The sequence below is a fragment of the Oncorhynchus tshawytscha genome, linkage group LG13 (assembly GCF_018296145.1).
Source record: "Oncorhynchus tshawytscha isolate Ot180627B linkage group LG13, Otsh_v2.0, whole genome shotgun sequence".
Lineage (NCBI taxonomy): Eukaryota > Metazoa > Chordata > Actinopteri > Salmoniformes > Salmonidae > Oncorhynchus > Oncorhynchus tshawytscha.
This window is the reverse complement of record NC_056441.1, coordinates 56888157-56903702: the sequence shown is the minus strand read 5'-3', so window position 1 is coordinate 56903702 and position 15546 is coordinate 56888157. Positions and strand designations below refer to the sequence as shown.

The 15546-nt window shown below is 45.6% G+C and overlaps 2 protein-coding genes across 2 annotated transcripts; both read left to right on the top strand.

Moving 5' to 3' along the window:
• Positions 1–362: 362 nt before the first annotated feature.
• On the top strand, positions 363–4084 carry si:dkey-260j18.2 (kelch-like protein 12). Its single transcript, XM_024442413.2, has 5 exons — positions 363–836; positions 1103–1256; positions 1361–1439; positions 1624–1851; positions 2028–4084. Exons 2-5 carry the CDS (start codon positions 1103–1105, stop codon positions 3502–3504), a joined length of 1938 nt encoding a protein of 645 aa, XP_024298181.1. The 5' UTR covers positions 363–836; the 3' UTR covers positions 3505–4084.
• Positions 4085–4817: 733 nt separating this feature from the next.
• On the top strand, positions 4818–15256 carry LOC112265269 (sodium/glucose cotransporter 2-like). Its single transcript, XM_024442412.2, has 15 exons — positions 4818–5495; positions 5712–5783; positions 6122–6226; positions 6375–6434; positions 6530–6634; positions 7009–7114; positions 10322–10402; positions 12254–12483; positions 12748–12883; positions 13093–13200; positions 13331–13481; positions 13631–13799; positions 14123–14338; positions 14524–14659; positions 14847–15256. The coding sequence occupies exons 1-15, from the start codon at positions 5385–5387 to the stop codon at positions 15062–15064; spliced, it is 2004 nt and encodes a 667-aa protein (XP_024298180.2). The 5' UTR covers positions 4818–5384; the 3' UTR covers positions 15065–15256.
• The last annotated feature ends 290 nt before the right edge of the window (positions 15257–15546 follow it).

The window sequence follows — 15546 nt, the reverse complement described above, 5'->3', positions numbered from 1 at the left end:
CAGACTACTTCGCATCTCATGTGTGGAGCGGCTGGGGGTAAAACTTTCGTTCCCTGCCTTGTAAAGCATCTAGAAATCGGTTTTAAGACGTTCTATGTGCAAAGCCGGGTAACCATGCCAATGCAAGTCGCCATGTGTCAATGCGGAAGTAGGTTGGTAAATAGAGGCGGAACTAAATGAGACAGCCAATGAAATGACGGGACCTGAAAATTAAATGAGCAAAATCTGTAACAAATGTATTGTTTAGAAAGTAGAAAACAAAATATCGCTTAAATTTGCTTTAGTTATCAAATAAGGCGCACGAACGAGTCCAAAACAAAACGTCACATCCGTGCACCGGTTCAAAGGCTAGCCAATGAGACTAGCTGAACTATTGCATTGCGGTAATGCAGTTGGGACAGGGGGGAAAGTGAATTGTGCGGCCGACAATAGTCAGGCAGGTCCCGGGACAATACAACCAGTTTTTCATATTTTTACCAACTGTAATGCGTTTGAGTTGTTTGTATTTCTTGCCATGATTTACTGATTCCCCGGATAAGACAGAAAGGGGTGCTTTGGCTGCATTCAGCAGTTGCTAACTAACGTTAGCTAGCCGCAGCTGGTTCTGAGAACCATGAGCCGTGCTGCACCCCACACTGGAGGCCGTACTCATTCAGACCAGGACAGGCGGATCGGAGGGTGGGACACACGGATGGCAACTGTCAGCTTCCCTTCTTGACTGACTACAGACAATCGGGCTTAAAGGTGAAGCTACTAACTGTCTGGCCCCTGGTGACATACACACAATCAGAGCCCAGGACAGGACCACCAAGTAGGGTAGTCTCCCTTTAATCAAGGTAAAGTCAACAACATTGTTGTCATTTTGTGTCACTATTCCTGAATGTACCCTGTTGATTTTCTCAATAAGAGAGAGGACTTGGGAATGTTGCCTTTGAGAGCTAATTACTCTTAAATAGATTACTAAGATCGAACTACATCAAATCATAATTATAACTGACCACCATCTTGTGTATCTGGCTCCTTGAGACAGAAATAATGTTTTTTGTTGTTAAAGATTCCTGATATTCCCATGTATATTATGTCAACGCTTGACTATCTTCAGATGAGTGCAGTCCGTGGAGGAACGATCACCTGGCGGCCACAGCCCTGGCAGGATGGGGACAGTGGGGGCGGGGAGCCCCTCTCGGACAGCGACTCCGAAGAAGAGGACTTTCCCGACGACAGCACCACTCCTTTAGGAGACTACGTCACACATGGTCCGGTGGAATGGGAACATCCAAATGAATGCATCACTCATGTGCTGCCTATATCATATAAGTCTCTTTCTATCTCCTCACTCTTTACTTCTTCTCTCCGTCAGGGTTGAAGCAGCTACTGGATGCTCAGCAGCTGTGTGACGTCACTCTGTTAGTGGAGGGGAAGAGGTTTATGTGTCACAGGTAGGGTCAATGATCTTCTCTCAATTCTAGTGTACTATAGACATCCAGACAGTGCATGTTGCTACACACAAAGGAATACTCAGATGCCTGCTGCCGTTTCAGTACTCCAGTGTCCTGCAGTTCATTGTAGTTACACCCTATCTCACCCTTATGTGAATGACGTCGTGCTTCTGCCTCTCTTCAGAGTCCTCTTGGCAGCCGTCAGCCCGTATTTCCGTGCCATGTTCACTAGCCCGTTGGTGGAGTCCCGTCTCACTGAGATCCGATTGGAGGAGGTGACGCCGTCAGTCATGGAGACTGTCATCCAGTTCGTCTACACTGGGGAGGCGGGACTCTGCTTGGACACGGCCGAAGACCTGTTTGTGGCGGCCAATCGGCTTCAAGTAATGCCCCTGCAGGACCTGTGCTCTAGGTAACTATATAGTCAGTGCTGCCTGACACCGATACGTTGTCTTTTCCCTGGTCCAGAATGCTGCTGATACTCTTAAGCCTGTGCAGTTCAGTAACTGACAGAATTTTGATAGCATTTTTAAGAGCCATATTTTATTGTCTGGTTTCCCATCCTCAAACATCTGTGTGTGTCCGTAGGTTCCTGTTTGAACACCTGTCTGTGGACAACTGCCTGGGCATGTACTCTCTGGCCCGCTCCCACCACGACCAGCTGCTCCTGAGGGCCTCTCTGAGGCTGGTGGCCCAGCACTTCCCCCGCGTGGCCCGCCAAAAGGACTTCCTCCTGTTGGACCCAGGCACCCTGGGCAGCCTGCTGGGATCTGACCGCCTGGGCGTAGACTCTGAGGCAGAGGTGTACGATGCGGCACGCCGCTGGGCCGAGCACCGCCCCCTGGACCGTTACAGCCACATGCCGGCCCTGCTCCACCACCTCCGCCCCGGCCTGCTGTCCCTGGAGGAGAGCCGGCGGCTGAGCCAGGAGCTGGGCTCTGCGGCAGCCGGGGAGGGCCTGGGAGGCCCACTGAGGCCCCGGGAAGGCATGTTCGAGAAGAAGATTGTGTGTGTGGACCTGAAGCCGCGGGAGGACGAGTCGCTGAACGAGAGGGACTTCACTGTGGACTGCTTCGACCCACGTACAGGGAAATGGGAGAAGCTGGCTGCCCTGGGCTCTCTGCTGTGCCCAGGTTGCACGGCCATCGGGGGGCGGCTGTTCGTAGCGGGGGGCATCCTGCGGGGGGGCACGGTGTCCACGGAGGTCCATGAGTATGACTCTGTGTTGGATCGCTGGCAGGAGCGGTCGCCCATGGTGCAGCCCCGGGCCATGCTGGGTCTGCTGGGCTGTGGGGAGTCACTCTACGCCCTGGGGGGCTGCAACAGAGGAGCAATGCTGGACTCCTGTGAGATCCTGGACCTGGCCACTCTTCAGTGGGGCCCTGGGCCCCGTCTGCCCCTGCCGCTGCGCTCCTTTGCCTGTGCCGCCCTGCGCGGCCGCATTTACCTTCTGGGCGGCACCACGCTGGAGCAGAACCGGGCTGTGGTGCACGCTGGCGTGCTAATCTATCACACCCTGACTGACTCATGGACCCGTGTGGGACTGGACTCTGGCGCCACCTGCCTGGCAGGAGGGGTGGCGGTGCGGGGAGGGGTCTGTGCCATCGGAGGCTACATGAGGGACGCCACAAAGTTTATAGATGGAAACTACACCCATCTGGAACCTCTGGACGCCACTGGGCGGGTGCTGTTCTTCAGGGAGGGCCGGGGCTCAGGGGTGGAGCGGGAGGTGACGGGGGCGGTGGTGGCAGAGAGGAGCGGGGGGAGCGACCGAGCCCCTAGTCCGGTAGTTTTCCCAGGGTTGCCGAGGCGGATCGCTGCCGGGGGCGTGGCCAGGTGGAAACGCAGGATATACGTGCTGGGCGGGGAGAACGGCTCCCGTTTCTATGACAGTGTGTACTGTTGGAAGCCTGGCTGGCGCAGCTGGGTCCAGAGACGGGAGAAACTACCCGGAGACACGGGGGGAGTCAGCCAGTTCGGCTGTACCACCCTCAAGTTCCCCAAGAAACACATCCTGTCCCGACTGAGACTGGCTCGGGAGGACCACAATCCTGATGATGACTAGCCACAGCAGGACTAATGAGCTGTGGCTAAGAACAGCATTCATGGGTTTTCAATAATGAAATTAAATGTTATTAATTTTTAACACTTGAGACAGTGGGGGGGAAGGGACTCGCGTCTGAATGTAACCACCGTATGCCACAAAAATGCTCAAGTCCTTCTCAAAAATGATTTGAATGCATTTAAATGGTTTGAAAATTGTTTGCCTGTTGAACACACATCCTCAGCCTTTGCCAATTTATAGGCCTATGCAGCCGTTAAATTCCTATGTTGTGAATGTTTGGCAGGGTTTACATTTGTTTATTGAAATTTGATGAGGTGTTTTCATTTTTTTATTTATTTTCTATCCCAAACTGAAATTCACCAAAGGATCCCACTTTCGTGTAACTTTAGTCTTTCACTATCCAGTGATTCCAGGGCCCCATGTTCATTAGGCACCAAACAGAATAAAATGAGCTGAAACAGGGAAGGACTACCTACCTGGACTTGTCCAATGACCTATACATTCATTTTTGGTTTGCGTTGCAACATGTTTTGTCATTTTTTTTTCTTTTTTCTCTCTAATAAACGTGACCTAGATTTTAGACACTTGTTATTTTTGGTCAGTTTCTCTTCATCGCTATTCACCCTAACACTCCTCCAATCAGATCGTGTTATCATCAGACTGGATAGCGTGGTTTCGTAATCACTATTGCACCCAATTCTCCACGCTCAAACAACTGTGTAATCCATGCTAGAATTTTAAATATTAAGGTCTTAATACAATTCATTTCTGAAAATTCTGTTTTTTTTGGCTCAGATTACAGACTACATAATTAGATTTAATTTCCAGATGTATGGGTTACTTACTTACCACAAGAGCAGGCAGATCCTTCAGAATACCTGACACCTTTTGGTTTTTAGACGGGCAAGTTTATTTTGGATTTTAGTTGAGCACGTCCCTTTGCTCCATAGAGCTGTGTGAAGAGTGCAAATGTGTTGGGGAGTGAACGTTGGATTATGGTATGTAACAACAATGTAACAACAAGGGATCCCCCCCCCAATATCTCATACCCCTTCAGAAAAACATCACCTCACTCATGTAATCTGATTTATGTTTTTGAACTGAAAGACAAATTGATAATTTGATGACAGTTATTCTATCAAATGATTAAAGGACATATTTGCTTAAGATTTTTGGGATTATTCTCCTGTTTTACAATGTTCCTCTCTGGGCTACAACAACAGGTCCATCGGTCCGTTTGTCATTCTGTCATTTTGTGTATGTTACTAAAAAGAGAAGAAATCATTAACCCGAGTCACATTTAGAATGGACGGTCTCGTAGTCACTCATGCAGACATCTCGTAGTCTCGCTCAACACATTTACAGCAGGGTCTTTGTAGTTGTGTAGCCTTTGGTCAGAGACCAATATGACAGCGGATGTAATCTTTGTTCTTGCTTTAGGCACATTTTGGGTCACGGTAAACCAAATGTTAACACCTGTAACAATTGAATTAAGTTACCAATATAATAATTTTCACATGGAAGAGAAAATCAATTTTGTTCGACATGTTTACGATAGAAGGTTGGACTGAACTAATGGAGCTTTCATTTTTTTTACTAGAACTAAACCATGTGTATAAGTGAAGAGGCCTGCGTTAATTATTACTGTCATTAATAAACTCCTTGAGTCAGTCTCTTTTCCTGTTGACCAAAGGTCTTACTGACCATCCACTCTGACCATTCTCTCCTCTCCTTCACCTGGCATTTCTCTTATCGAACGTTAGGGAGTGAGCCCTCTATTTAATAGACACTCGTATTATTTCAGTCGTATTATCATTATCCTTTCCTCCAAGTCTTACATTATTAGGCCCGTTGACGCCGTTCTTCAGTTTTGTTGAGAAATGGAGAACCACACGTCTGAGACCACACTGGCGACGAGGACCATTAATAATCTAGCTGATATCTTGGTCATAATCGGCTACTTCATTCTGGTCATTGGCGTAGGCGTCTGGGTTAGTAGTTACACCTATCTGGATATCTGTCTGTAGCCTACATAGTTGTAAGTTATACATGATTATTTCCATGTATAATTTATCATAATGATGTTATGTCAAACTGGGTATTTGTATAGGTCATATTCCACTTATTGACATGTACAATAGAGTAGAGTATGTCATGAGGTAAACCACTGCCTAGGGCTTACATCCAGTGAATGTCCTGTCCTCCAGTCTATGTTCCGGACCAACCGTGGAACTGTGGGAGGCTACTTTTTGGCAGGACGGACCATGACATGGTGGCCAGTGAGTTCAACTTGACCTTTAACCCCTTTGACAACTTTTGTATTTTAACTAACCCTTTGGGTCTCTTCTTCTGCTAGTTTTAGCTTCCAGTCACCTTTCCTGTCTTGCCCAGTCCCATTGTATACATTACAGCCTGTATGTGTGTTCAAGGACAATTCCACTCAAAAACTGTATTTTGGTATTTGTTTAATTAGTCCACTTTTGACACAGTCCCAATATGTGTTGCATGTCAAGTTTTTCAAGATATAAGATTTTCCAGAAGCAAAGTGTCACATGCCACATCATGAGGATGTGTTTCTCCTTGAACAGTTCTCCCCTGTGTCTCTCTCTCTCTCTAGGTTGGAGCATCACTGTTTGCCAGTAATATTGGTAGTGGTCACTTTGTGGGCCTTGCTGGTACCGGAGCAGCCAGTGGAATTGCTGTGGGGGGGTTTGAGTGGAATGTAAGTATAATTTGTCCCCATAATTAAAACAAGTTATGACATGTTATTACAGAGTTTTGAGTACAATACACAGTGACAATACTTTGTAATATGTGCTGATCAGGAAATTGAGATTCTTCTGACATTGGAGCCCTCTTTCTCTACCCAGGCCTTGTTTATCGTGCTCCTATTGGGCTGGCTGTTTGTCCCCGTTTACCTCACAGCGGGGGTAAGTTACACAAGACCATTATATGCCAACTAACATGGCATACTGCAGAGATTTGTGTCCATTTGTCTGAACTTTCTGCATTTCCCATTGCTTAGGTAATTACAATGCCTCAGTACCTGAAGAAGAGGTTTGGGGGAACCAGGATCAGTCTGTACCTCTCCGTCATTTCTCTGTTCCTCTACATCTTCACCAAAATCTCAGTGAGTCTAGGACAGGGCTCCCCAACCCTGTTCGTGGAGAGCTACCGTCCTGTAGGTTTTCGCTCCAACACTAATCTAGCACAACTGATTCTAATGATTAGCTGGTTGATAAACTGAATCAGGTTAGTTACAACTGGGTTGGAGCGAAAACCCAAAGGAGGGTGGCTCTCCAGGAACAAGTTGGAGAGCCCTGGTCTAGGACAGCACTATGGGGCACTGTTTGTAACATGCTAAGAAACGTCCCCCACAGTCCTTTATCATGAAATTGTCTTCAATATTGATTGTATCTGTGGTATTGCTAAGACTCCTGTATGTTTTATTGAGGTATAAACATACCCGTGGACCAGTCTGACTCCTCATCTCTCTCTCTCCAGGTGGACATGTTCTCTGGGGCTGTGTTCATACAGCAGGCTCTAGGCTGGAACATCTATGTGGCTGTGATAGCCCTCCTCTCCATCACAGCTCTGTACACAGTCACAGGTAACATCTGTTTGATCAAATTATGCACAAAATGCTTTCATTACATTAAATTACATTGAGGTTTGGACAGGACATATTTTAAGCAAATAGGGCAGGAAAATACATTGAGATAGAACCTTTATTTAACTAGGCAAGTCAGTTAAGAACAAATTCTTATTTTCAATGACGGCCTAGGAACAGTGGGTTAACTGCCTGTTCAGGGGCAGAACGACAGATTTGTACCTTGTCAGCTCGGGGATTTGGACTAGTAACCTTTCGGTTACTAGTCCAACGCTCTCATCACTAGGCTACCCTGCCGCCCCAGATAAATAGTGATTATATAAGCTTTAAAATGATTAGTGAAAAGAAACAAGTTGCAGTTCTTAGGGATGGTAAATTACTGTAAATAATGTATTCCACACTATGCAACATACAGTGCCTTGCGAAAGTATTCGGCCCCCTTGAACTTTGCAACCTTTTGCCACATTTCAGGCTTCAAACATAAAGATATAAAACTGTATTTTTTTGTGAAGAATCAACAACAAGTGGGACACAATCATGAAGTGGAACGACATTTATTGGATATTTCAAACTTTTTTAACAAATCAGAAACTGAAAAATTGGGCGTGCAAAATTATTCAGCCCCTTTACTTTCAGTGCAGCAAACTCTCTCCAGAAGTTCAGTGAGGATCTCTGAATGATCCAATGTTGACCTAAATGACTAATGATGATAAATACAATCCACCTGTGTGTAATCAAGTCTCCGTATAAATGCACCTGCACTGTGATAGTCTCAGAGGTCCGTTAAAAGCGCAGAGAGCATCATGAAGAACAAGGAACACACCAGGCAGGTCCGAGATACTGTTGTGAAGAAGTTTAAAGGTGGATTTGGATACAAAAAGATTTCCCAAGCTTTAAACATCCCAAGGAGCACTGTGCAAGCGATAATATTGAAATGGAAGGAGTATCAGACCACTGCAAATCTACCAAGACCTGGCCGTCCCTCTAAACTTTCAGCTCATAGAAGGAGAAGACTGATCAGAGATGCAGCCAAGAGGCCCATGATCACTCTGGATGAACTGCAGAGATCTACAGCTGAGGTGGGAGACTCTGTCCATAGGACAACAATCAGTCGTATATTGCACAAATCTGGCCTTTATGGAAGAGTGGCAAGAAGAAAGCCATTTCTTAAAGATATCCATAAAAAGTGTTGTTTAAAGTTTGCCACAAGCCACCTGGGAGACACACCAAACATGTGGAAGAAGGTGCTCTGGTCAGATGAAACCAAAATTGACATTTTTGGCAACAATGCAAAATGTTATGTTTGGCGTAAAAGCAACACAGCTCATCAACCTGAACACACCATCCCCACTGTCAAACATGGTGGTGGCAGCATCATGGTTTGGGCCTGCTTTTCTTCAGCAGGGACAGGGAAGATGGTTAAAATTGATGGGAAGATGGATGGAGCCAAATACAGGACCATTCTGGAAGAAAACCTGATGGAGTCTGCAAAAGACCTGAGACTGGGACAGAGGTTTGTCTTCCAACAAGACAATGATCCAAAACATAAAGCAAAATCTACAATGGAATGGTTCAAAAATAAACATATCCAGGTGTTAGAATGGCCAAGTCAAAGTCCAGACCTGAATCCAATCGAGAATCTGTGGAAAGAACTGAAAACTGCTGTTCACAAATGCTCTCCATCCAACCTCACTGAGCTCGAGCTGTTTTGCAAGGAGGAATGGGAAAAGATTTCAGTCTCTCGATGTGCAAAACTGATAGAGACATACCCCAAGCGACTTACAGCTGTAATTGCAGCAAAAGGTGGCGCTACAAAGTATTAACTTAAGGGGGCTGAATAATTTTGCACGCCCAATTTTTCAGTTTCTGATTTGTTAAAAAGGTTTGAAATATCCAATAAATGTCGTTCCACTTCATGATTGTGTCCCACTTGTTGTTGATTCTTCACAAAAAAATACAGTTTTATATCTTTATGTTTGAAGCCTGAAATGTGGCATAAGGTCGCAAAGTTCAAGGGGGGCGAATACTTTCGCAAGGCACTCTATATTAAATGATTGATGTGACTGATTTTAAGGTTAACCCATGTTATTGTTAGATAAAATACAGTGGACTCTAGAAGGGAGAGATTTCATTAGTACAGAAAGCATATGATATGGTTAGCATTCGTTTTGGCTTCATTTGAATACTAGAAGATTTTTATTTAAATATTATAAAGTGGACAGGGATATATGACATCTGTGGTGATTCAGGATCATTGATAGGATCAAGATAACCTTAATCAACCTATGTAAGGACTTTAGAAATTGCCACCATAGACATGTTTTTTTCTCAAAAATCCATGAGTTCAGATAAAGCCAAACAGTGAGACACTTTGTTAATAAAGAGCTACAGACCGATAGGAAGAAGATAGGAAGAAGCGCAGACAGAGGAGCCCTCCCCGCACTGCTGAGACCTTGAAGGTTTGAGAGCAGAGAGGAGAAGGGGGCCAGGAAATAAGCAAGATAGGGGTGACACCGAAATAGTAGCATTGACTAGTGTCTGTGAAATAAGAAAGAAGAGAAAAGGGTCACTGTTTAAATAGATAAATATATCTACATTTAAGAACATACAAAGCAGCACAGATAACTCTTAAAGTAGATAAGACACTTGACAGTGAATTGATACAGGATAGACATGAATGGACGCCCGAGGGAGAATTGGACATGTGGAGAATGAAAGGAGAAGAATAGTCTGTCCGCGATTAAAGAGAGGGCATGTTTGGAAAAGATGACCCATAGGGAAAAAAACAGGGCTTCAGGCATTTTGTCTGTTACCCTCAACCCATCTAGAGGTGAATAGATAATCATTATATTGTGTGTGTGTATCCTAGAGGAGTGTTTCCCAGCTCCGAGTTTGGGAGACACTATCCTAGATGACCTCAGTGGTTTGTTCATTAACTGGGTTATTGTTGTCTAGTCACCTTACCTCTATACACATCTACCTCTATCACTCCAGTATCCCTGTACATGTAAAGATGCTATTGGAACGTATGCTTACTTATTTACTTTATTGTGCATTTCATATTTCTTATTCTACTTTCTTGTGTTTTTTTTTCTTCTAGTAATACATTGTTATTGATCATTGCATTGTTGTGTTTTGAGTTGTCAAGAAAGGCATTTCCCTGTACTAGACATTGAAACTTTCAAACGTATTAATCTGTGTCGCTAGGGGGCCTAGCTGCTCTGATGTACACAGACACCGTCCAGACGTTTGTCATCATCGCTGGCGCCTTCAGCCTCACAGGTTTCGGTAAGTTCAGAGTCCTGTGTCCAGAGTGCCACACATTCCATCTTGTTGACTCCACTTGTTACTCAACACATGACGGAGTAACAAGAAATGGAGAAGTTTCTTTATCGGTGCTTAAATGTCCTTTTTGTTTATGCATTCATGTGTATATACAGAGCATTCTGAAAGTATCAGACCCCTTGACTTTGTCCACATTTTGTAACGTTACAGCCTTTTTCAAAAATTGATTAAATAGTTTCCCCCCCATTTACATAAGTATTCAGACCCTTTCCTCAGTACTTTGTTGAAGCACATTTGACAGCGATTATAGCCGTGAGTCTTCTTGGGTATGACGCTACAAGCTTGGCACACCTGTATTTTGGGGAGTTTCTCCCATTCTTCTCTGCAGATCCTCTCGAGCTCTGTCAGGTTGGATGGGGAGCGTCGCTGCACAGCTATTTTCAGGTCTCTTCAGAGATGTTCGATCAGGTTCAAGTCCGGGCTCTGGTTGGGCCACTCAAGAACAGTCCGAGACCTGTCCCAAAGCCACTCCTGCGTTGTCTTGGCTGTGTGCTTAGGGTTGTTGTCTTGTTGGAAGTTGAACCTCCACCCCAGTCTGAGGTCCGGAGTGCTCTGGAACAGGTTTTCATCAAGGATCCGTTTGTACTTTGTTCGTTCATCTTTCACTCGATCCTGACTAGTCTCCCAGTCCCTGCTGCTGAGAAACATCCCCACAGCATAATGCTGTTATCACCATGCTTCACCATAGGGATGGTGCCAGGTTTACTCCAGACATGATGCTTGGCATTCCGGCCAAAGAGTTCAATCTTGGCTTTATCAGACCAGAGAATCTTGTTTCTCATGGTCTGAGAGTCCTTTAGGTGCCTTTTGGCAAACAGTGAGCTGTCATGTGCCTTTTACTGAGGATTGGCTCAGGTTCTTGGGGACCTTCAATGCTGCAAAAATGTTTTAGTACAGTTCCCCAGATCTGTGCCTCAACACAATCCTGTCTCGGAACTCTACGGACAATTCCATCGACCTCATGGCTTGGTTTATGCACTGTCAACTGTGAGACATTATATAGGCCGATGTGTGCCTTTCCAAATTATGTCCAATCAATTGAATTTACCGCAGGTGGACACGTCAAGTTGTAGACACATCTCAAGGATGATCAATGGAAACAGGATGCACCTGAGCTTAATTTCGAGTCTCGTAGCAAAGGGTCTGAATACTTATGTAAATAAGGTATTTCTGTTTTTTATTTAATACATTTGCAAAAATGTTTTCGCTTTGTCATTATGGGGTATTGTGTGCAGATTGATGAGGAAAATATTTGATTTAATTAATTTTATAATAAAGCTGTAACTTTACAAAATGTGGAAAAGGGGAAAGGTTCTGAATACTTTCTGAATGCACTGTGTACTAACTGATACCAATGATGTACAGATGATGTCATGTATTATGGGTACTGTACCTACAAATGAAATACTGTACCATGTTTTGATTATGACTGCATTTAGTGTCTCAAAACACTATTTCAGTGGTCCACAATGTGACTTTTAAAATGTGTATTTTGTATTGTCATCTATTGTATCATTGTGAAGTGACACTTTAATAAATGTTTCTAACTCATGACTCAACTGGTTATGTTCAATTAGCTGCCGTGTCTAGTGAATCTGTTAGTGCACCACTCAGTCACTCCTTCATCCAACCTCCCTCTCTCATCCACCCCCACCTTTAGTAAACCACTTCCTTGACCAAGCCTCACTGTAGACCCACTATAGACCTCCCAGTCCACTCCTCTTGACTTCTGCTCCCTATGTGACATTGTGTGTGTTTGTGTGTGTCCCTCTTCCTTTCTCATCCTGTCCTCAGCCTTTTTTGAGGTGGGGGGCTACAATGCTCTGCTGGAGAAGTACAAGTTAGCACTGCCCTCCACGTACCAGTCCCTGGAGCCCCAGCGCTACAACATCTCCCCCCAGTGTTTCACCCCCCGAGACGACGCCTTCCAGCTGCTCAGGGACCCCGTGACCGGGGACCTGCCCTGGCCGGGGGTCCTCTTTGGCATCGCCATCGTGGGTGGCTGGTATTGGTGCACCGACCAGGTAAATAAGCTCATAGGAACACAGTGGATGGAATTCATATGTGGGTTTATTTCATAGTGCATTTAGTGTAGATGACCCATTCAATACTGCACATTGCTGACTGGATCTAATTTGACATAATGCTGATGTCCCCTCTGCTCATTCTGTTGCTATGGTGAGAGATACTTAAATTAAATTTGATGGATGTGAAACAACATGGATCAGATGGGAAGATTAAATCGTTGGTTGAGTTGATCTGGTATCTTCCCCCATGTCTGTGTATAGGTGATCGTGCAGCGCTGCCTGGCGGCACGCAGTCTAACCCATGTTAAGGCGGGCTGCATCATGTGTGGATACCTGAAACTGCTCCCCATGTTCCTTATGGTGTTCCCCGGAATGATCAGCCGCGTGCTCTTCCCAAGTGAGTTCCCAAAAATATGCCATCATAGGATTGACACAGAGTTGAGTGGAGAGTTTCATGAACAGGGAAACTAGCACGCAGCAAAGGACTCTGTAAGAGACAGTTTGTTACACCTCTTTTACCCTGAATATGTGTGTGTGGTGTTCCCCCTCTTTTCCTCCTGACATTATTGGCTCCATAGTAACAGCCTGTCTTCTGTCTGTTGACAGATGAGGTGGGTTGTGTGGTGCCAGAGGTGTGTAAGCAGGTGTGTGGGACGGAGGTGGGCTGCTCCAACATCGCCTACCCTAAACTGGTGGTCTCTGTCATGCCCAATGGTGAGAAGTCTCTTTCCTCTGCTGAACTAGTCGCTCAGATCTGGGTGACACTTTTACCGTATTATATTTCTTTTTTTTACACACACAATTTGTCTCTCTCCCCCGTCTCCTCTCCTCTCCTCCCCCCCAGGTCTGAGGGGCCTGATGCTGGCAGTCATGCTGGCGGCCCTGATGAGCTCCCTGGCTTCCATCTTCAACAGCAGCAGCACCCTGTTCACCATGGACATCTGGACCCGCTTCAGACCGCAGGCCAGAGAGAGCGAGCTCATGGTCGTTGGCAGGTCTGGGCCTTTTTTCACTTGGTTTACATAGAAAAACTTGGTTTAGGTAGAAAACTCCAGCTGTCCCAGACCATTAGCTGGAGTAGGTCAATATAACGTATGTTCCAATAAAATGTCTGCCTCTCACTGACTCAGTCTCTCCCTTTCAGAGTGTGGGTCCTCGTCATCGTAGCCGTCAGTATCTGCTGGATCCCTGTGGTCCAGGCGGCCCAGAGCGGTCAGCTGTTTGACTACATCCAATCAGTGACCAGCTACCTGGCCCCGCCTATCGCCTCAGTCTTCTTCCTGGCTGTGTTTGTGAAGAGGGTCAATGAGCAGGTGAGGTCAGAGGGTGTGTTGTGTTCTAGTTACATTGTTGTGAGAGGACATAGTTGAGAGAGACATAGGGAAAGCATTGGCAATGTAACCTATGAATGTGAGAGAGACATCTGGGCCCGTATTCACAAGGCATCTCAAGGTAGGACTGCCGATCTAGGATCAGCCCCCCCCCCGTTCATATAACCTTATTCATTATGATCTGAAATGCCAAACTGATTCTACATCAGCACTCTTACACTGAGACTCTTTGTGAATACAGACATATACCACTGGATGAACTTTTCCTTCTGTTTACTTTGGTACTACATTTTTATTTCTTTCAGGGGGCTTTTTGGGGCCTGATGGGGGGCCTAGCTATGGGGCTGTGCCGTATGGTGCCAGAGTTTTGGTTTGGCTCAGGCAGCTGCCTGTTCCCCTCAGACTGCCCCACTCTGGTGTGTGGGGTCCATTACCTCTACTTCGCTGTGCTGCTCTTCTTCTGCACCTCCATCCTGGTGCTGCTTGTCAGCTACTGTACACCGGCCATAGACGACATACATGTGAGTGCTCGTAGGCAGAATAGACAGTGTGCCTCAACATTCTGTTTTATCAAATGCCTGCATCCATTAGATATTAATGCAAGGGGAATTTACTATAAACTCAGAGATGAATAAACCTATGGTAGTATGCATCTACCCATGTAATGCACTGTGAGTGATTTCTGATAGAACTGCTCTTCTCCTAGCTCCACCGTCTTGTGTTCAGCCTCCGCCACTCCAAGGAAGAGAGGGATGACCTTGACTGGAAGCAAGAAGTGAAGGGGAGGATAGCACGCAGGGAGGCAGAGGAGAAAAGCAGAGACAAGTCTGAAGACAGCCCAGGTATGAGAGAACATACTTCCACTTCGGTGTCAACTCCCACTAGTCGTGCAGATCAAATCCATGATGCGTTGTGGGTAAATTGGGACTGACTGATCTACGATTAGTTTATTATGCGAGGGGATTTGTAGATTGTCTTGATGCACCTGCAATGTCTAACAAGCCCATCTTGTTTTATTTCCTTTGTTAGTGGATGCTGAAGAACCCAAATCCGGTATCTGTCGTCTCATTGGCTGGTTCTGTGGCGTCAGTGGCGCTCAGGTCCCAGAGCTCACAGAGGAGGAGGTTACTGAGGCATCCAAAGAGCTGCCTGACATCAGTGAGGAGCCCTTCTGGAAGCATGTTGTTGATGCTAATGCCCTGGTTATGATGGCCGTGGCAGTCTTCCTCTGGGGTTACTATGCATGAGGGGGCTAGTGACCATTGATGAAGTGCACTTTCGGTCATTCTCACACTTTAATTCAGAATCTAGTATGTCATTTGATGCACACACACACACATCTTTTCATGAAAAATAAAGTAGTTCTGTGTAGCCCCTTTCTTGTAATATCATCATTATGAAATTGGGTATAACAAATCATCCACACTCCTGTGCTAAACCTGGACATTAGCACACATCTCTCCCCTCTAGTGGCCATTGCATATATCAAGCGTCAACTAGAGTCATGTGGAGGACAAATGGTTTCCAAATCATTTCTAATCAATAAATAAGCAAAAGTAAATCAATACATGTTCAATAACCCCTACACCAGGGGTGGGCAATTTCAGTCCCCCGGGGCCTGATTAGTGTAAGTTGCCCCAGCTAACACACCTGACTCCAATAATCACCTAATCATGATCTTCAGTTTAGAATGCAATTTGATTAAATCAGCTGTGTTTGCTAGAGATGG

Excerpts from the sequence above, each read along its gene's own strand:
- LOC112265269 (XM_024442412.2), top strand. The coding sequence starts at position 5,385 with ATGGAGAACCACACGTCTGAGACCACACTGGCGACGAGGACCATTAAT. Across the intron at positions 6,635-7,008 it reads ACATCTTCACCAAAATCTCA|GTGGACATGTTCTCTGGGGC; the intron begins GTGAGTCTAGGA and ends CTCTCTCTCCAG. Across the intron at positions 10,403-12,253 it reads CTTCAGCCTCACAGGTTTCG|CCTTTTTTGAGGTGGGGGGC; the intron begins GTAAGTTCAGAG and ends TCCTGTCCTCAG.
- si:dkey-260j18.2 (XM_024442413.2), top strand. The coding sequence starts at position 1,103 with ATGAGTGCAGTCCGTGGAGGAACGATCACCTGGCGGCCACAGCCCTGG. Across the intron at positions 1,257-1,360 it reads AGGAGACTACGTCACACATG|GGTTGAAGCAGCTACTGGAT; the intron begins GTCCGGTGGAAT and ends TCTCTCCGTCAG. Across the intron at positions 1,440-1,623 it reads AAGAGGTTTATGTGTCACAG|AGTCCTCTTGGCAGCCGTCA; the intron begins GTAGGGTCAATG and ends GCCTCTCTTCAG.